The sequence below is a fragment of the Aedes albopictus genome, chromosome 2 (genome assembly GCF_035046485.1).
Source record: "Aedes albopictus strain Foshan chromosome 2, AalbF5, whole genome shotgun sequence".
NCBI lineage: Eukaryota > Metazoa > Arthropoda > Insecta > Diptera > Culicidae > Aedes > Aedes albopictus.
In genome coordinates this window covers 408,480,745-408,501,743 of record NC_085137.1, presented here as the reverse complement: position 1 = coordinate 408,501,743, position 20,999 = coordinate 408,480,745, and the positions used below count along the sequence as shown (strand labels likewise).

The following is a 20,999-nucleotide window of genomic DNA, read 5'->3' as shown; positions in this document are numbered from 1 at the left end:
TTGACAACTTTGCAAACGCTGATTGGTGGACACAGTGTGCACCAGCTACACTCCCGATTTTTTGAGTGCTACACTATCATGCGCGGTGCAGAAAAAGTGCTGCACCGGTGTAGCACGAAAATCAAAAACGAACATTTTCGGTGCAAAAGTGCTACACCGGTGTAGCTCCACCGCAAAAACGAAAACGACATAATGCAAATTATTCGATCGAGTCAAAATTAGTGGTTTCGCAGCGCGGTGTGACGAACACTAATGCAAATCTACTGGTTGAAAATATGCCGTTTGATTTTGCTGGGGACAGCTGATCTTTGTTTACTATTTTCAACCAGTAACTCAAGTGGTGTTCGAGTAATGCAGCGTGTACGTATACACAACACTATTAACTAAAAGCAGAAACCACCGAAACCACTAATAAGATGTTTGAGCATTGTTTTTTTGACCCTGTGTACTAACAGCTTCGGTTGCACTGGATGAGGATGAGCCATTTTACGAACCGACAACAATGTTGATGATGATATTGATTTTTACGGGTTCAGACACATGCTCCTGTCAAAATTTCATTCATAAAATCGGCTCGTAAAATGGACTATGAGCCTCTGCACGAAACTGGCGTACTGCTCACTCCCACATAAAATTTGAAAACAGCGCGCACAGTAAAAATCACATTTGACTTTTACTGTGCGCGCTGTTTTCAAATTTTCTGTGGGAGTGAGCAGGACAGGGAAAATTCGTACAGAGGCTCATGACTGACGCATGCGCAAAATTCGCGCGTACTTTAAGAAAAGGGCCCATCCCCAGAATGTGTAAATATTGGAAATATTCGATATTCGAAATCGTTGCGGCTGCGTCTGCGTAAATCTGATTCTGTCAACGCAATTCAGTTTTTTTTTTAATTTTCCATCAAAATTGCGCTATGTGGAGAGTAGTTTAGCGTGGCGTTTCAAGGATCCGTACACAAGTTACGTAACATTTTGGGGGGGTGGGAGGGGGAGAAGGGTTCAAAGTGTACGCTCCATACAAATTTCAAAAATTTAGTATGAACAACAATTTACGAGACAGAGGGGGAGGGGGTCCGTGTTGGCCATTTTTGGTCTGCGTGGTTTATGAACAGCCCCTATGTTAAGGGTTTCCGGGGTTTCATACTAAATATTGGTTCAAGCCATTTTTTGCAATGTTTACATTCTGATGATCGGTCCTTTTCTTATGTTACACAAGAAGTACATGGAAACAGTGAGCGATCAAAACATTAAAAGTGAGTTGTTGTGGGTGCGTCTCGGAATGTGTCACGGAACAGCAGCAGCGGCAAGGAAGCGATGCAGATTATCGTGAGACGGTTTTACAGAACCTGGATATGCTAAAGGCGTTGCCAGCCCAGTTGATGTCGGGTTACAATCAAGAGCTGTGTCGAACGATTGTGACCTTGATTATGATGACCAATAAATACGATGATAGGTAAGTTTGAGGTGGGGAGCAGAGTTCTTTTGTGGGAGTTTCAGCGACGTGGTCCGGATGGTTGCAGTCGCGAAAGTCTGAATATCACACGCCAAAATCAATAGAGGCCACCCATACAGTACGTCGCGCTCATAGGGGGTGGGGACGGTGTGGGTTTGGTTTAGGCGGTATTTTATTTCTCGAAAGTGTGATTAACAGGTAACCCTTTATTAGCCAGTGACAAAGAGCGCTGTACCATTTGAGCAGGTAGACCTATTTTGGGAACTTACCTATAACTATAACTAAGTCAATTTCATACCAAATAACATAACCTTTGGGATACGATGAGATACAGTATCTTTGGCACTAAATTGGTGTCGAAAGTAATTTCAGTGACTTCCGCTGCCTTTCCTATGCGTTAAACATACGTCGGAAGTAGTGCGCTGAATAGAGTATCAGATTTACCAAACCAATAGTGCTAAATCCCCCATACAATCAATCGGTATGAAATTGACTTAGATTTAAGTTCACCTACCCAAATGGTATTAGGCCCTATACTGCCTATGATCGCATAATTGTCCCATTTGAATAGTAAAAACCCAGTAAAGATGAGTAACACTTTAAACATTTTTCGATTGGAATCATAGTCACGGAAACATACTCGCCGAATGCTAAAAGGACAGAGTTTGCCCAACATTCAACTAGGTGGCGATAGTGGACAAACGTCAAACTCGAACAAAAACGATGCGAACGCCACGTGTGGACAGTTGGCCAACGATTGAATTTTTAAATACGCCGTTAATTGATGTTCGATGGGAATTATAAGAGTATTACGTTTGTTTGTCTGTGTAAGTCGAATGAACGGTTTACGAACTGAAAGGTTTTGATTTTGTCCCAGTAATATTTTTTTAAAGTTTTTATTTATGTGTATTTTAACTTAAGACCCAGTTAATGTAACGCCAGAGAGAAGAGGAACTGTTGAGATGCTCACAATGGTGCAAACAACGTAAACGATTTCAAAACTTGTTATTGTTGTGCTATTGATGATCAAATAATTGTAAACTCTCAATAGTACAATGATAACTAATCTAGTTCCACAACAAAGCATATTATTGAAGTGTTATTTAATGGATGCATACCAATAGCATGATAATAACAAAATAAGATTATCTAACAAAACGTGTTATTGAAAAGTAATGCTTTGATAATTTAATAATAACAAAACATGATATAAAAACAGGTTATGTGATTTCGTTGTTATTCATTTGCTATTCTCCTCTGCTCGGGATGGAGGGGAAATATTGCTGCGTGGTTGATCAAACGCAAGATAGGGGAAAATTTGAATGATTGATATCAATCTCTTTTTGAACATTCAATGTTTCCATAAAACGGCCAACTATTGATCAATATATGCATCGTGTGACTGGCGCTATTATGTGCAATATGAACAATATGAATTCACAAAACATTTCATTTGATTCATTTCATTGCTTTTTTTTATCCTCATCGCCACTTGTGGTAACCGCGTGTGGATAGCTCGAGTGTGTATAGAAGACTGATCATTCTTGAGCGGCGCCGCGGAGCCTATTGTTGTTGTCGGCCCACCACGCAGGTGCGCGTATGCATAGGTGTGTATCGTATAATCACAGACAAACAGACGTATCACTTGGAACAAAATGCGATAAAAATCAACGTCACGCAAACATAATCGCCCAATGCTAATTACGCTGTGGTACGCAAACCCACTGAATAGATGGCGGTAGTGAGCAAACGTCAAACAGGAGTAAAAACGATGCGAGCGCCATGAGCGCGCGATTTGCGAACTATGGAATATTTGAATATTCCGTTAAAAAGGGAAACGATGGGAAGTGAGTAGAGTGAGACGTCTGTTTGTCTGTGGTATAATCGTTATTGATAAGGTACCACAGTTTTCATACAAAAAGCGTTACAAGGGGGAGAGGGGGTAGTCTGAAATCGCCGATTTTAGCGTTACGTAATTTGTGTACCATCCCTACTGATACTGTAGTCTAACTAAGCTCGCATCTCGAACATTCAGAAATGTCCGAACGGCGTTTTCGGAAACCAATGATACTAACAAATGGATGATAATAGAAAAGTATAAAATATATAGTGAATTCATGTCACGTTAAACAAGATTTTCTTACATTCTACGGTAGGTCATGCTCAGCTTTCAGCTGCATGCTACAACTAGTATTATACCATAGTTATCAGTCAATCCGGAAAACGTTTTCCGTCAGTCGCACCACCAGCGGATTCAGCGTGTTCGGTTGCAGCTCCTTGCGCCACAAACCCTTCAAAATGTCCTCGGCGATCGAGGTGGCACTGCGATCCTGCTCGACAACCTGCTCCGGCTGCCGGGAGATATCAATGGTGAAGAATATCATCGCCTTGTGTACCAACGGCTCGTACGTGTCGCAAATGGTGAAGAATATCTTGGCCGCCGTTGGGGGCACTTGGTCTAGATCGCGCACCACAAGGATCCCTTGCGATTTCAGCTCTTCCCGGTGCCGATCCAGGACGTTTCCGTAGTCCTCGGCGATTTCGGTTGATTTGAAGTCGTTGCTTGTGCGCCACATGGCTCCCTTGCTGCCGAAACAATCGATGGCAATGCGAGTGACGTCGTCTAGGAGCATTTCACCCACGCTGGAGGAATTGTACAAGAAGATGAAAGTGGCCGGCTCGCCCGGGTCCTGGTTGAGGGATCGTTTGACGCCCACGATCAAAGTGGACCACAACCCGTCGTCCATCTCGGGATACTTGGAGCGAAGTTGGAGAAAATTTTCGCAACTGGATCCTGTTTGCTTGAGGGAATTTTCTTTCGGTTGCAGACCGAATGGGAAGCCACACCATATCACAATCCCAATGGACACAATAACAATCACCAAGGGGATTCCAAAGTATACCCAGAGATTGCTGTTTTTGTGGGTCACATCTTTTTTCACCTGCGGACTCACCTTCAATTGTGGAGATCCTGTTATTTTGGAGGAATCTGCTTCACGTTCCGTAAATTCATTTTTATCATGCTCGATTGCTAATTGGCTTGAATTTAAGGCTGATTGTGGCAAGCTGTCGTTGCCGGTTGGTGTGTGGGATCTGACCGGTGGAATAGCGCCGCATTTCGAACACAAGTATTGATTTTTATCTTTGATCCAACGTTTTTCAACTTCTGGGTTTAAGTTATCATCACAAGGGCAGCACTGCTTTGGCGGGCTTTTGGTTGACCTGAAAATAGAATAATCATTAGAAAACTGGCAAACACCGTCAAATGAAAATTTCACAAACCTTTTCGAAGAGCCTGGGATATCATTGGGCTTGTTAATCGAAGTGGCTTCATCTTCATTCTTCTTTGGCGGACTTTGGGACTCCATTCTTCTGGTTCTCACACCGGTTGATCTCAAACTAGGATAATCATTAAAAACCTTGTAAACGTCGTCGAATGAAAACTTCACAAACCTTTCTGAAGAGCCTGCGATATACTTGCGCTTGGAAACCGAAGTGGCATCATCTTGTTCATGCTGTACACGTTGATCCTCTCCAGCTTCTTCCTGGCCGTCGGCCCGGGGAAGGGCTATCGAAAAATAAACAACATTAAATTAGGTATTACTCATCACAATATACTAGTTTTCTCGTCGACGATTCGATCGTTTGACAAGAGCTACATCACCTCCGATGCTTTGTCTTGGGATTCTTTCATCAGTCTACAAACCACAAATCCTAATCATAAATAAAGTACGCAAGGAAACAAATACAAATCAGAGCAAACGTTAAATAAGATTAGATTAAATTTTGATAGCAAAATCGATGCACTTCCACCAAACGCGAACACTGACAGCTGACGAGTGATGGAATCTAAGAGCCGATGCACACGGGCGGCGCGTCCACGCAGCGTGCACGCAAGTGCGTCCTGAGTTACACACAATCAAATGGGGTGATGCACACGAGAACGCAACGCTACCGCACCGCAACCGCGCCGCACCGTGTGCGGCACGCAATGTCAACGCATGCCCCACAGGAACGCTGCGGCGACGCAGCGTGAATTCACGCAGCGTCAATTAACGCTCGTGTGCATCGGCTCTAAATGAGGGGCCCATCTGCAAAGGGGTGTAAGTGACCATTTTTGTCGATTTTGAGCCGAGCATTTACCAAAAAATTCTTCACATTTCAAGCTTTCGGGAATTTTCTTAAGATGATTATTTGAACAATTACAACAAATCGATGGAAATTAGGTGGATTTTGAAACTTCGACTCATACATTTTGTTGCAATGAAACAAAAGGATAAAAAAAAACATTAAACCTCATTCACTCGAAAGTGTGTTTTTGTCACTTACGCCCCTTTGTTTCTAACCCCCTCAAATCGAGAAAAAAAATCTATAAACAGGATTCTATCCCCGCAAGTCGAAAGGCATCGAAATCGCTATAGGGCTCTGCACCAAGCTCTGCACTGCTTTGAATTTGTATGGGATTTTGAAGTTTCTTGGCCTTGTTGTTTACAAAATTTCTGTAAGAGTGAAAGAGAAGGAAAGAATTTCATGCAGTGCCCCATGCGCGTTGTTCAAAATACACTGCACCGAAACGACCACGGGCGACTCTCGGATGCGATGTTTTTTTTTATTAGATGCTAGCTGGCCCGGCAAACTTTGTCTTGCCAAGTTGCGGTGGTTTGACAACTGTTAAGTGGGAGCCACAATGCTGCGTCGACTTCGACTTCAACTTAAACTGACAGATCGGTTTGATGCAATGGGTTTCACACTGAAAATAATCGACACGCCTCATCCATGTTCTTTTACACGTTAATGTATCGTTCAAAACAGCACGCTATATTAACATGTATTTCCTTTGAATCAGATGTTGAATAGTTGAGGTTTTGAACCACTGTCTTTTACACATGATTTTATCGTGTTTGAAAGTATGTTTATGTATCGATAATGGAGATGGTTCGCCTATAACGTAATGTACAGTAGACGTTCGATAACTGCAACATGTTTACGTTTCACTTAGCGACTAAAATTCGATAACTGCAACGACTGACAGACGTCAAAGAACTGTCAGTTGCTGCAGAATGCAGCCAATGTGCATACGAAAAACATCGCACTGCAACAAAAGTGCATGCGAAAAACATCGCATCGCTGTTGACGTTTCGTTTTGAAGGATAGCGGTGCGATAACTGCAAAATTGTTGCACTTAGCGGACTTGCAGTTAAAAAGCATTGCAGTTAAAGCGTTTGCACCGAGCGAACGTCTACTGTACATCACCGAACTCGCCCGCGTTAAGTATGTCCAAGCATACTTCATTTTTTGGTGAACAGGGACCCACAGCTGGGTGCCTGGTACTGATATTCTAAGAAATTTGACATTTATGATGCCAAACTAACGTGTTTTACACATGATTTCGAAAAGTAGATTAATGACTGGTTTGACACGTTAAATTCAGATGTTTCCCAAGTGGTGAAAATTCATGTTTGAAACATGTGGTTCGAACGTGTAGAATATTTTCAGTGCAGTGCAGCAAGCAACAATGATGCGTTGCGTGACGTAGGGTAACGGTTGAATTTTGGACCCCTAGAGGACATTAGTTTGAATTTAAGGCAAAATCAAACCGATTCAGAGGGTATTTACACATGATGATGATGTTAGTATGTTCGTAAAAGCCTCCACTGTCCGCTAAAAATACCCGCATGGTCATTTCTGGCTGAAAATTTGATGAAAATAACTGACTTTTGAAGCATCAGTTTTCACTGTTTTGGACACCCCAATATATTTTGGACCCTCTTCAGTACATATTTAGGACACCCGGTGTTTAAACTCGTTTGAAACTATTCTGGAAGAATTTTACGCTTGAATATACTGGATCACATCCTAATTACATGATTGACAAAGGCTGATTAGACGAACTTTGCGAATTTAATGCGCTAGAATGATAAACATTTTTGTTTACATCTGCAAGTTTCCTCAGCATCGCAATCTCATTTTGTAAACATGATGCGACACTCGCATGGATGACGAGATTGGCAAAAAACAAGGCAAAAAATATTTTCAAGGCAAATAAGGATATTTCCAGTGAAGAAATGATTGCTGCCCATGCAGAGTAATCTTATTTAACGAATGATTCCAAAAATTTCCGTTATCTCATCATTAAACCTGTGTAAGTTGTGATAATACGACCCAGGGGGTCCAAAATATATGAGGGTCCAAATTATATTGGTTACCCTACGTCATTGTACAGTAGACCTGTTCACTTTTTTTGACCTACCCGTGTCACATCAAATTATCAATGCACATGCAAAAACAAGTCTTCAGTCCAAAAATGAGCCAAATTGATAAAGGTTTAGAGGTGTATCAAATCGATTTTGTGTTTTTTCGAGCATTTTCACGAAAATGTACTCCAATATCCAGAAAATTGCACCGAAAAGGTACCGAAAATACCGTTAAAATATAGTTGGAACAATACTCTACAACTTTGCCGAAGAAACTACGGTGTTTAAATTGCTTATTTCAAATTTATTCAACAATTTTCGTTAAAAAATCGCAAAAAAATTCAATATTTTAACCACAGACAAACAGACGTAACACTCTTTAAAATGGCTTCCCGAATAAAAAATACAGTAGAAAAACCGAACGTTGTATTGTAACAGTACTATTTAAAACCATATTTTTACAATAGACACCACTGTAAAAATAAAAATACAAAAACAATAAAATGTAATGTAGAACCCAATACGAATACAGTATATTGTAAATAAGATTTTTACAATATACTATACGGGTGGTTAAGTATCGTAACAATATAAAAAATATTTTTCTCCATATATATTTTTTTGCAAAACCATACATTATACAGTCGGAACCCGCTCGTTGAGCCACAACCTCCACCCAACCAACGAATTCGATTCGCTAGTTGGGTGAAGTGACAGCAGTATAAGGGGCGTGCGCATTGTTTTTTTTAAATCATGTTTAGGTTGGAAGCAAAAAGGAAAATTTTTCAATTTGTTTCACATTTAGAACAAAACTGATACGTTTTGCAAGATACATATATGGCCAATGCGAGAAATAATTATTTTCACCCATTTTTAGTCGTTGAAGTAAAAATATAGATGTTTATGAAACCACCCGGACCAAAAGCAAGCACAAAACGCTTTCAATGATCGACAAAATAAAGATTACCGATGTTTGCATTTGTTTCGAAGTATAGTACATATTCTTTTTTTTTTTTGAAGAAATATGAAATAGAAATTCTTTTCGATCATCAGTATAGTTTAAGAAACCAAAAACTCATTAGCTCGCCCCTCGGAATTACAGATTGGTTGTCATTTTCAGTTTGACATTGAATTATGACATCCAGGTACTTTTTAGTTGGCTGACAGCTCAACTAACGGGGCCCCAACTAAAAAGTCACCCAACTATTAAGCCCCCAACCAGCGAGTCATGACTGTATTGTAAATGAATTGTTATAAATACTGATACGTGGGTTTTAATAAACCGTACATTGTATGGTACACATATGGTTTCAAACAATAAAATGTACCGTAAATATATTGTTTTCAATTGTAGTTTCACCACCGACGAACCGACGTGATAGCTAGAACAAATAAATTCAAATTTGTTGTCCCCGACGCCATGATGAAAAATAGCCGAACACTACCGCCTCCTCTACAACGGTTCGCGTTGTTTTGATCGCCTGACTTCCAACCCCCGTGTATTCATATAGGAAGAGGTTCGCGTCTGCGCTTATTTGACAGAAGCGTTCGCTCGCTTCGCTGGTCGACCGTTAAATTTGGGGGGGGGGGACAGTTTTGAATCACCACTGTCACGTCGGTTCGTCGGTGGTTTCACCACAGAGAACAGACGTTTAAGCTCGAACAAAAATACGTCGAAATCGTGTGTAAATGATTTATGTATACCTCAACGACACCAACGGACACTGCCCCACATATAAAGTCGATTTGACCCCACGATGGCAGTGTTCATAGGTAAAATACACTAGCCCACAAAGCGACACGAGCGCCAAACGGCCAAAAACGGCGAGCACTGGAAACAAATATGACAACACAACAATGTAAGTGGTGGGACACTAGCGCCGCGCAACGGGAGCATAACCACATACTCTGATATGACCGTTACAAAGTTTTACACAAGGCAGAAAGCGAAGATAGACGTCTGCTCTCTGTGGTTTCACTACTGGTTTTACATTTAATTAAATGGTTTTGGAATGGTTCTCTTTTGTTATGTTGTATTGGTTTACATTACATAATCCATATAATGTTATATTATTTTGTCATTTTCCTCCTGTTAATGGCATCTTAGGCTTACTAGCATTATGAGAATGCGCTTTGGGAATTCTCCAGAGCGTTTTGGATAACCCTTCATATTGGATCGCCCACGTCTAAGTCTGAGCCGAGGTCTGAGTAGTCTCTGATTGCATTAACAGTTGAAGCTTAGGCTCCCATGCCCCACCAGCCAGATAACTGGGTTTCGCAAACTAAGCATTATTTGTGGCAACACTTTGAGCGGCATGATGGAACTATGCCGAGCGCACTAAGTATTATTAGACCACTAATGTAGTTGCATGAAGTGGGTGACGAGGTACATAAGTATCATTACAGCGTGCTTAACCGTTATTGCAATATTGAGGCTCCAGTTTGACTAAAGTTTGAAATACACGGAAATACATAACAACTCATGAGAAAACTGTCAAGTTCGATTCAAGTATAAGTTAATAAGGTTAAAAAGCGAACCCGCAGACAAACCTATATTAAAAGTCATTTCAGTGTTCAGTCCAGTCCATGTGTTAAAGATGGCTCTACGTCAAAGATAAAGTTTGTCAATCGCATTTGATTCGATTGCAAATACAGAAATAATAGTGTTGAACTCATCCACTGATTTACGGTAATCTGACCTGCATCATTCCGAGTTGGCCTACATTCGTATTTCTCTCATCGCACTCTACACACCTAGCCCGCCATATCTCTTGGACCCCTGCTTGGACCTGCAGTTCTTAGAATAGGACATTTGGTTTACCACTGATTTAAACATGTTATTGATTTTCAATTGATGTTTCAACTTATTCACTTTTTTCTCTTTCCTATGAAAGCTTTCCTTTGCAAACTCACGGAAAAATAATGTTTCGGAAAAGTGAATGGTTCAAACGTAAGAAAAACAGTATAATATATTGTTACATAAAAATCCAATGTAAATGTATACTATAGCGAACCATTTCATCACAGACAAACAGACGTAACACTCTTCAAAGCGGCTTGGCACATGCATTTAACGATCAATTCAAATTTCATTTGATTTCCGCGATCCTTACACCAGAGGCGCTAGTGTTGGATCGCTTTGACGTTTTCCAGTGTACACGTTGCTGAATGATACAAACGAAAATTACAGGCGATTTGTGTAATAGTGTGCGTGTTAGCAAACGTCAAATCGAAATCCATCATGGCCGACAGTGTATCACGCGGTTATACCAACAGGTGGCAGTGTGCTAATGAAAAAGACACCGGGCAAAAGTTTTTGATGAATTTCCTTTAAGAGTTACGTCTGTTTGTCTGTGATTTCATCACAATACACTTTATTGTAGCTGGTACACTGTATGGTGCAGAAATGGTTTTCACCATACACCCTATGGTTAGTTTTTATCCGGGTTGGCACATGCATATAACGATCAATTCAAATTTCATTTGATTTGCGCGGTCGTTCCGCCAGATGCGCTAGTGTTCGATCGCTTTGACGTTTGCCAGTGTACACGTTGCTGAATGATGCAAACGGAAATTACAGGCAATTTGTGTAGTAGTGTGCGTGTCAGCAAAACGTCAAATCGAAATCCATCATGGCCGACAGTGTCGCGCGCGGTTCTACCAACAGGTGGCAGTGTGCTCACGAAAATGACACCGGGCAAAACTTTTTGATGGATTTTCTCTAAGAGTTACGTCTGTTTGTCTGTGTTTTAACGGTTTTTCATGTAAAAGTCATGTAAATTTACATTGTTTTAAGTGACTAATTTAATTAGCTATTACCCCTTTGTATTACGAACATTTCGTCCATACATCATTTTAGTGTAGGAATTCGTTTTCATTGACTAATTATCAAAAGTATGTCACGTTGATACTAAAAATCGCATAGAGTTGCCAGCACAAAATTAAACAAAGTTACCCATGATTAAAACGTTATTACATTTCTTTGTCGCATCTGCATCAGTTTCAATTTGGTGTAGATGGTTGAGCATGAGACTGCAGATTCGAAGATTCAAGGTTCGAGCCCTGGAATAGGATTTTTGCGTCTCGATCCAGCTATAAGTTAACCGTTATATGTCCGACAAACTTTTTGCTTTTTTCTACACCGTGTACTTTAAATGGGTGCTGGGTACCCGGGTACCCTGTCGGCCACATAAGGGTTAATGAGACTACGCTCTGCATCTCATTGCAATTTGGCATCATAGCCTTGTTTCGAAACCATGGAGTGCATAGTAAGAATGAAGTTTCTCTTTATCGTGTAGTTGTGTTGCTTGTGGCTAGATAGATGCAAGTAATCTCCACAGTTGTATGATAAATTTTGCATCCAGAAGCAGTTCCAGCATCGTATTCAATTGTTTTAGCTAAATTAATCAATATCAAACAGATGTCCAATATTTCGTCCAGCTGATCTCGTCGACACGATTTCTTGTCAACAAGTGAACTAATTATCTAGCTAGTCCTGGAATGGGCTTAATTGGCAGGTCCCGATCATCATTATTTGGGAGATTGCGTGTAAGACATGGGCCATGGCTCATGGCAGATTCATCATCCTAACTGCTACAAAGAAAGAAAAAAAGTTTATTATGTGTTTGAGCTTGAACCTGGGACCTTCTGATCCGCAGGCTCGAGCCTTATCATCTGCGCCATTTCTGATACAGTAGACGTTCGATAGGTGCAACATGTTTACGTTTCACTTACCGAATGAAATTCGATAACTGCAACAACTGACAGACGTCACATAACTGTCAGTTGCTGCAGAATGCAACCAATGTGCATACGAAAAACATCGCATTGCAACAAAAGTGCATGCGAAAAACATCGCATCGCTGTTGACATTTCATTTTGACGGATAGCGATGCGATAACTGCAAAATTGTTGCACTTAGCGGACTTGCAGTTAAAAAGCATTGCAGTTAAAGCGTTTGCACCGAGCGAACGTCTACTGTACTTGAATCAAAAGACATTAGAATAAGATGGCAAGACGTCTTAATCATGGGTAACTTTGTTTTAATTCGTGCTGGCAACTCTACGCGATTTTTAGTATCAACGTGACATACTTTTGATAATTAGCCATTGAAAACGAATTCCTACACATAAACGATGTATGGACGAAATGTTCGTTACACAAAGGAGAAATAGCTAATTAATTTAGTCACGTAAAATAATGTAAAATTACATGACTTTCATATGTAAAATCGTAAAAATACCGTGTTTTTTCGTGATTTCTCAACTAAAATTATTGAATAGCTTCGAAATAAGCAATTTAAACACCGTAGTATCTTCGGCAAAGTTGTAGAGTATTGTACTAACTATATCCTAACGGTATTTTCGGTACCCTTTCGGAGCAATTTTCTGGATTTATGGGTAAATTTCTGTGAAAACGGTAAAAAAAAACACAAAATCGATTTGATACACCTTTAAATCTTTATCAATTTGGCTCAATTTTGGACTGAAGACTTGTTTTTGCATGTGGAATGATAATTTGATGTGTCACGGAGATTCGGAGAAAAAAACTTTCATAGTGAACAGGTCTATTGTACAGTGACGATTCGTTCGTTGAGAGCTCGTTAGATGGGCTGTATCGATGGTTGAATGTTCACTGGTTGGGGCAAAACCCAACTAAAAAGCACTGTCAATGTCAAAATAAATGTCAAAACGAGTTTGACGTCTGACCGCCGTCGCATCACAGCTCCTGTATACAGAACGATTGCGCAAGTATGTGAGTGTTTCGTGACGTATTTCTCGTCACTTGCGTGTGTCTAGAACATTTTGATCAGTAAGTTGTCAGTTGCCCCAACGAACGAACACGATTCGCTAATCGGGGCGCAGTCGTGACCCAACCAGCGAATCCGGACTGTACTAAAAACGCTGAAGTCGTTCTAAACTTTGAAAATTTTCAAAGTTGACGCACTGCAACGCAGCGGCCAGCATCGACACTGGTGTTGGGCGGCAATGTTTACATGTTTATTTATATCGAAAAGCTCATAAATACCTATTCGATTAGATTTTAAAAGTGCAAAGAAAATGTTCTGAGTGTTTGAATACGTTTGTCACTTCCCCGGAATTTATTCGGGGTTTATGAATACACTCACCGAAGCGGCATTCCTCCAGGAGATCTTTTTTTCTAATCAGGATTCTTCCAGTAGGAACTCTTGAGATTTCTTCGACAGGAATAACCTTTGGCATTCTTCCAGCAGAAATTCTTTCTGGGATTCATTAACGGGTTTGTTTGAGTTGTTCCCTAGAGTTGTTTTGTGTTGAACTTTCATTCAGCAGGAATTCCGCTTTAATTTATTTGAGCGAAGTTAGCTTACATAATTCCTCCAACAGGGATTCGCCCATGGATTTCTATTGCTGATATTCCGTCTGAAACTCATTTAGGGCACCTTCGAAGGATTTCATTAGGGAATTTTCCAGATTTTTTTTCGGTCAATTTCACTAGCTGGAAATCTTTCTGGGTCCGGGAACAGAAATCCATTCTGGAATTCCTCAAGCAGGAATTTCTTCTAGGATTATTTCTACAGAAATTCATTCCGGCATTCAGGCAGAAGGAATTCCATCTGTGATTTCGAAAACAAAACTTCTATCTGTGATTCTATTAGTAACGATTTCTTCCAAGACTTCGGCAATAATAATTATTCTGAGATTCCTTTAGCATGAATTTCTTTTCAAATTTCCCTTGAAGGAAGATTTTTGGTAACTTTCTAAGAAAACCATTTGAGACAACTCCAGGAGTTTCTTCAGAAATTTCTCAAGCAGATCGCTCGGGAGTTGCGCCAAAAAGTCTTTTAGGAGTTCTTTCGAGCATTTATCTGGATTTTTCTCAAGGAACTCTGCAGAATTCCCTAAGGAGTAGCATTTAAAATTTCCCCACAGCTTCCTCCAGGAGTGCCTTCCAGATTCGCTTCCAGAAATCCTCCATGTGTTCCTTCGAAAATTCATCCGGGAGCTTCTCCTAGATTTTCATCGACAACTCTTTTTTCAATTCTGTCGGAAATTTCTCCAGAACTTTCACCATAAATTACTCCAGGAGTCTTTATGGAATTCATCAGGATATGCCTCCAACAGTTCGGAAATTTACTTTGAAATTTCTATAAAATCCCTTCAAGATATCCTCAAGTAGTTCCTTGGAGATTCACTCCAGGACTTCCTTGGGTAATTCCTTAAGGAATGTCTTGTTGAATAATTCGAGGAGTTTCTTGCGATACTCCTGTAGGATTTGCTTTGGGAATTCCTCAACGATTTTCCTCGGACATTGTTTCAGGATTTTTTCCGAATATTTATGCAGCACTGCCTCCAAGAATTCCATTGCTAATTCAACCAGGGGTTGCTCCTGGAATTCCTCGAAGAATTTCTTCGGGAATTTCTACATGAGTTCTTTTAGAGATTTCCCCAGGAGTTCTTTTGGAAATTTCTCCAGGAGTTCATACGAGACTTCTTCAAAAATTTATTTAGGAGCTCCCGAGGGATCTTAATAAATTCCAGGATGAATTCCTAATCCTGGAATTTATTAAGGAGATCCCTTGGAAATTTCTCCAAAACTACCTTCGGGAATTCCACGAGGACTATCTTCTAGAATCCATCCAGGAACTTCCCCTAGGGAACTTCTCAATGGAGAATTCCTCAAGGAGTTCCTTTGGGAATTCCACGAACTTTTTATTCGGCAATTGTTTCTGGAGTTTACCCAGGAGTTTCATCGCTTATTCAGCCAGGTGTTGCTCCATGGATTCCTAAAAAAAATTCTGCATTATCACCAGGAGTTGTTTCTAAAATACCTGGAAAAGTTTCTTCAGGAATCCTGGTAGGAGGTATTTCTGGCATTCATATTAGGCTTCAACGAGGAAATTTCTCCAGGTATATCTTCGTGAATTAGGAATTCTTTCTGGAATCCCTCCAGAAGTTCCTTCGAGAATTCCTTGAGGAGTTTCATTGGGGATTTTTCTAAAAAGTTCAATCAAAAATAACACCTGATCTTCCTTTGAGAATTTCTCCCGGTGTTCTTTTGGGAGTTCCTTATGGGGGTCCATCAAGTTCTTTCGGAAATTTGTCTAAGTTTGTCGCGTTTCCCGCGAATGCATGTTTGTTTAGTTCATTCGTTTTAATAAAGTTTTAGTATGTTTGTTTTGTACGTTCGCGTTTAATTAATGTGCAACGATGCACTCGACCACTCCGCCGGCGCGTACGTAACACTTAAAGATTTTTTTCAGAGATTTTTTTCCAAATATTTTTTCGGGAATTACTTCAGGAGTCCCTTCGGGAACACCTTCAAAAGCTCCATCGTAAATTCCCCCAGGTTTTCCTGAACGAAGGTTTTCAAAAAAATAATTCGGGTGTTTCTTCGAAATGCCTGCATCGTAAGTTCCTCTAGGAGTTCCTTCTGGAATTTCTTAAGGTGCTCCATTGGGATTACCTGAAGGAATTTTTATTCCTTCAGCACCGCACTCTAGATTGGTTTCATTTCGATCGTGTTGATTTTTTTCGCAAGTCGTGCAAAATCAGTAGGTACTTTATCAATTTTCTCTCTTTTTTAGATCATTATCGTAACTTATAAACACAACCACCTGTTGAAGGTGCAACTACAAACCCCAGCATGCCATGACTTTTCTATGTTATTTGAATTTTTGAGTAAAATTATTAGTTGTTAAATATTTGACCGTCTAGCAATCAAGATGTTTTATTGCATTCGGTCCGACCTACGGCCACATCACAGAGAAACAGACGTAACTCTTAGAACAAATTTCATTGAAAAATATCGTCATCAAAACATAACCGCCCAATGCTAAACGTACTGTGCTTGACCGGGCAATCACTAGGTGGCAGCAGGGATGGGATCATTCATTTGCAAAGAGTTGCATTTACTTGCTGTTATCTCAGTTGAGAAGCATGCTATCGAAAAACAATGTACACGGAGAAACAAAAGTACCTAAAAGTGAGTTCATTCCACCCAACTTCGAGGTTGCGTGCGGGAAGCCAATTTTGAGTTGATGGAGTCGATGTTGAGGTAGGTAGTTTGCATTTAGGCGCATACGGCCAAAGTACCTAGAGTCGAAGTTCATTTTACTCAACCCTCAGTTAAAATTACTCAACTTTCGGTACTATGTGACTTACTCAATTTTGGCTTCCCGCATCGAACTCTCAAAGTTGGGTTGTTTTGCTATTCACTCTCTGACAACAATAAAGGGAGCGAATGAAAGGGGATGCAAAAAAGAACTCAAAAGTGAGTTTAAAAATACTCAATTTTGGGTTCTCTTGTTTTTCAGTGTATGGATGAATTTAACCTTGTACAGTAGACGTTCGCTCGGTGCAAACGCTTTAACTGCAATGCTTTTTAACTGCAAGTCCGCTAAGTGCAACAATTTTGCAGTTATCGCACCGCTATCCTTCAAAACGAAACGTCAACAGCGATGCGATGTTTTTCGCATGCACTTTTGTTGCAGTGCGATGTTTTTCGTATGCACATTGGCTGCATTCTGCAGCAACTGACAGTTCTTTGACGTCTGTCAGTCGTTGCAGTTATCGAATTTTATTCGCTAAGTGAAACGTAAACATGTTGCAGTTATCGAACGTCTACTGTAGTTTTATGTTTTATCTAAAACTTTGCCGAATAATATTGGGGTCGCACACGCATACCAAAGTCGTGAGCGAGCTGTGAGCTGTGAACTCTCCACGCGGTGAATGTAAATTATACCCAAGCAACCAAAAGTTCGGATAAAATAGCATGTTTGGGCTTAATCAGCTATTCGAAGGAAGATGAATAGCACTCTATTCAGCTCACTTTTTAAGTAATTAACCGAACTTGAGTTCACAAAAAGTACACTTGTGTCGCTGAAAGGAACGCTATTCAGCTTAAAAATAAGCTTCGAAAAAATGAAAAAAATGCGCTTAGTCCTCAAAAGTAATTTATTATTATGAGACATAAGTACATGTGTAACCCAAATTGACTAATACCTTGAAATAATTTTGGATGTTTTTTACTTACTGAGAATTGAACTCGGGTTCTCCTCGTTGAAAGCCGGCGCCTAACCACTACTTCATGTATGTGTTGTTAGGCACTGCGGAATTTTACTCAATGTGCTGATATCATTTAGTAGAGCTCAATCAGGTTCGCGTGTGAACTTTCTCTGAACCTCAAGCCGAAGGTTCGAAAGAAGTTTACGTGGAACTTCTTGTGAACTTACATAGTTTGACATCTTCAGTTTGTTTTGGTTCGTTATTGAAACAAGTGCAAAGCAATAAATTAGTGCCAGTGCCAATCATTTACAAAAGTTTATAAGTTTTCAGTGACAACGATCGCGTTGATTACCGGCACGCTGGCTGGCGCGACAAGTGAAACGGGGTTGAAACATCCAGCAAAGCTGGAAGACTTTTATCCTCAGCCGAAGAAACTCCAGCGGAGTCCTGGGCAGAACAGTTTTCCGCTGCGGGGGCAGCCTTTGAGCCACACAATACGGGTGCTTTGGGTTGATTACAAGTAAGTACGTTGAAGTATTATAGTGAAACAAAGTGTACTTGTGATATTAACACAAGCTGTGGCTGCTGCCCTCGATTGCCGAGTGATTTAATTGAATGAGAACTTCTCCCCGGCCCCGCTGTCGCCGAAGTTCAAATGAAGTTCACTTTTGGTACGGTTAATATTTATCCGAACTTTGAGTACACGCTAACCCTCAGCTACCCAGATTGATGTCAAAGCGACCCAGATTGAGCAAAACTGCAGTTACTCTAATCTGGGTAAAGGCACCTTTACTCAAATCTGGGTTACCGATGCTGGTGACAAAATCTGGGTAACCGGTACCCAGCTCCTCCGGGACATTGATTTTATTAATTTATTTCCAATTTAGATTTTTAATAGAAAGCTCCCAAGTCCCATGTGATTTTCACTTACCTGATGCAGGAAAACAGTTCCCTGGAAGAATCTCACTGTTTTCCCGTCATTTATCCTCATATTTTTCGTGAAAACATCCATAATTGCCAGCGTTCGCCTGACCGCTGCCATATTCTCAAGCCGGAAAATGACAAAGTGCCGATTACCCAGATCTTTACCCAGATCCAACCAATCTGGGTTTTCGGGTTACCCGGATTTTGACAACTGCTAACAACATGAAAATCCGGGTAGAATCGACCCAGGCGATGGGTAGTTTCAGGTTAGCGTGTAGTAAGTTCAAAACAAGTCCGAAACAAGTTCGGAACGGAGCATTTCAAGTTGTCCAAATGAACTATATTTGAGTTTTAAAGGCACGAAAAAGTTCAACATGAGTTCGGTTAATATTTGATTAAACTTAGTTTTAAAGTTCAACATAATTTCTTTCTGAACCTTTTTTTCGACTTTATTGTCGTTTTGAAGAGATGTCAAAAGCTTGTACATGTACTTCCAAGTTCATAACTAATACACAAGGAACTTTTTGGAGATTCAAGTTCAACGAAACTTGAATTGAACCAAACTTAAACTTCTGAGTTCGTTCTCCAAGTGGTATCCGAACTTTTGGTTGCTTGGGTATTCACGCCGTGCGTGGAGAGATGCGTTTGCTGCCTTCTGTTGACTTAACTACAGTAGACGTTCGATAACTGTAACATGTTTACGTTTCACTTAGCGAATAAAATTCGATAACTGCAACGACAGACAGACGTCAAAGAACTGTCAGTTGCTGCAGAATGCAGCCAATGTGCATACGAAAAACATCGCACTGCAACAAAAGTGCATGCGAAAAACATCGCATCGCTGTTGACGTTTCGTTTTGAAGGATAGCGGTGCGATAACTGCAAAATTGTTGCACTTAGCGGACTTGCAGTTAAAAAGCATTGCAGTTAAAGCGTTTGCACCGAGCGAACGTCTACTGTATTATGCCTCTCAAGAAAAATCAGAATATGGCGATTATCTGCCTCTGGCTTCTGATATTGTCGCGCTTATCTTTTATTAGAGTCTGCGGCGGTCGTACGCTCGCAAGGCATACCGCCGCATGACAGTCGCAAGGCAAAACAAAAGAAAAAGTGTTCCCGCCAAAAACAAAAGCACGTGGGTTTCGCGAAGTGACAGATGTTTTTGAATGTATTTGTGACGAACGGCAAGAGTAGCTCAGTGGAATGAGTGTTCTTGCTGTCAAACCCCATAAAGTGGAATTATATACTTTTAAATCTGGTGACGCTGTTATGATTAGTGACTGTCGCGCTGATATCAGAAGCCAGAGGCAGATAATCGCCATATTCTGATTTTTCTTAAGAGGCATAATATCAGCGCGACAGTCACTAATCATAACAGCGTCACCAGATTTAAAAGTATATAATTCCACTATATGGGGTTTGACAGCAAGAACACTCATTCCACTGAGCTACTCTTGCCGTTCGTCACAAATACATTCAAAAACATCTGTCACTTCGCGAAACCCACGTGCTTTTGTTTTTGGCGGGAACACTTTTTCTTTTGTTTTGCCTTGCGACTGTCATGCGGCGGTATGCCTTGCGAGCGTACGACCGCCGCAGGACTCTAATAAAAGATAAGCGCGACAATATTGATTCTACGCTAATATATTCTTCTACAAAGTTTCAGGTAAAACAAAAATGAAAGAATGTTCCATACATTGATTTTTGCTGCGATGTTTCTGAAGCGAGTTAACAGCAAGTGAATGTAAATGCACAGACAAACAGATGTCTCACTCTACACTGCAAATTTTGTTTGCTGGTATTCAGCAAACTTTGTTGATTTTTTTTTGTGCTGATTTCATTCAGCAATTCGAATTTACTGAATACAGTAGACGTTCGATAACTGCAACATGTTTACTTTTCACTTAGCGACTGAAATTCGATAACTGCAACAACTGACAGACGTCAACGAACTGCCAGTTACTGCAGAATGCAGCCAATGCGCATACGGAAAACATCGTACTGCAACAAAATTGCATGCCGAAAACATCGCATCGCTGTTGACATTTCGTTTTGACGGATATCGGTGCGATAACTGCAAAATTGTTGCACTTAGCGGACTTGCAGTTAAAAAGCATTGCAGTTAAAGCGTTTGCACCGAGCGAACGTCTACTGTATCAGCAATTATTTTTCAGCTTGCTGAATCTTCCAGCAATTTTGACAGTTGATCAGCAACGTTGTGCTGAAAATCAGCAAAAAATTTGCTGAAATTCAGCAATTTATTTTTGCTGATTTTTTTGTGCTGGAAGCGTTTCAAAAAATTTGGTGTGTACTCACTTCTCATCGTTACCATATTTAACGGTGAGTTCAAATCGAGTTCTAATATTATTTAGTTCGCAAATTGCTCAATCACGGCGCTCGTATCGTTTTTGCTCCTGTTTGGCGTTTGCTTACTATCGCCACC

At 40.4% G+C, this 20,999-nt stretch overlaps 1 protein-coding gene across 10 annotated transcripts in view; it reads right to left on the bottom strand.

Moving 5' to 3' along the window:
* LOC109406026 (uncharacterized) overlaps positions 1–20,999 on the bottom strand; it is a 143,006-nt gene that overhangs the window by 114,783 nt on the left and 7,224 nt on the right. For 6 of the 10 annotated variants that reach the window (XM_062853405.1, XM_062853407.1, XM_062853411.1 and 3 more), the window contains 3 exons: positions 4,906–5,020; positions 4,735–4,851; positions 4,407–4,674 (listed from right to left, as the gene is read on the bottom strand). In XM_062853405.1, the coding sequence (XP_062709389.1) occupies positions 4,407–4,674; positions 4,735–4,820 (354 nt within the window). In that variant the 5' untranslated portion in view covers positions 4,821–4,851; positions 4,906–5,020. Of the gene's footprint in view, positions 1–4,406; positions 4,675–4,734; positions 4,852–4,905; positions 5,021–5,116; positions 5,526–20,999 lie in introns of those variants that run through there. The other 4 variants (XM_062853414.1, XM_062853410.1, XM_062853409.1 and 1 more) reach the window with 4 other exon arrangements.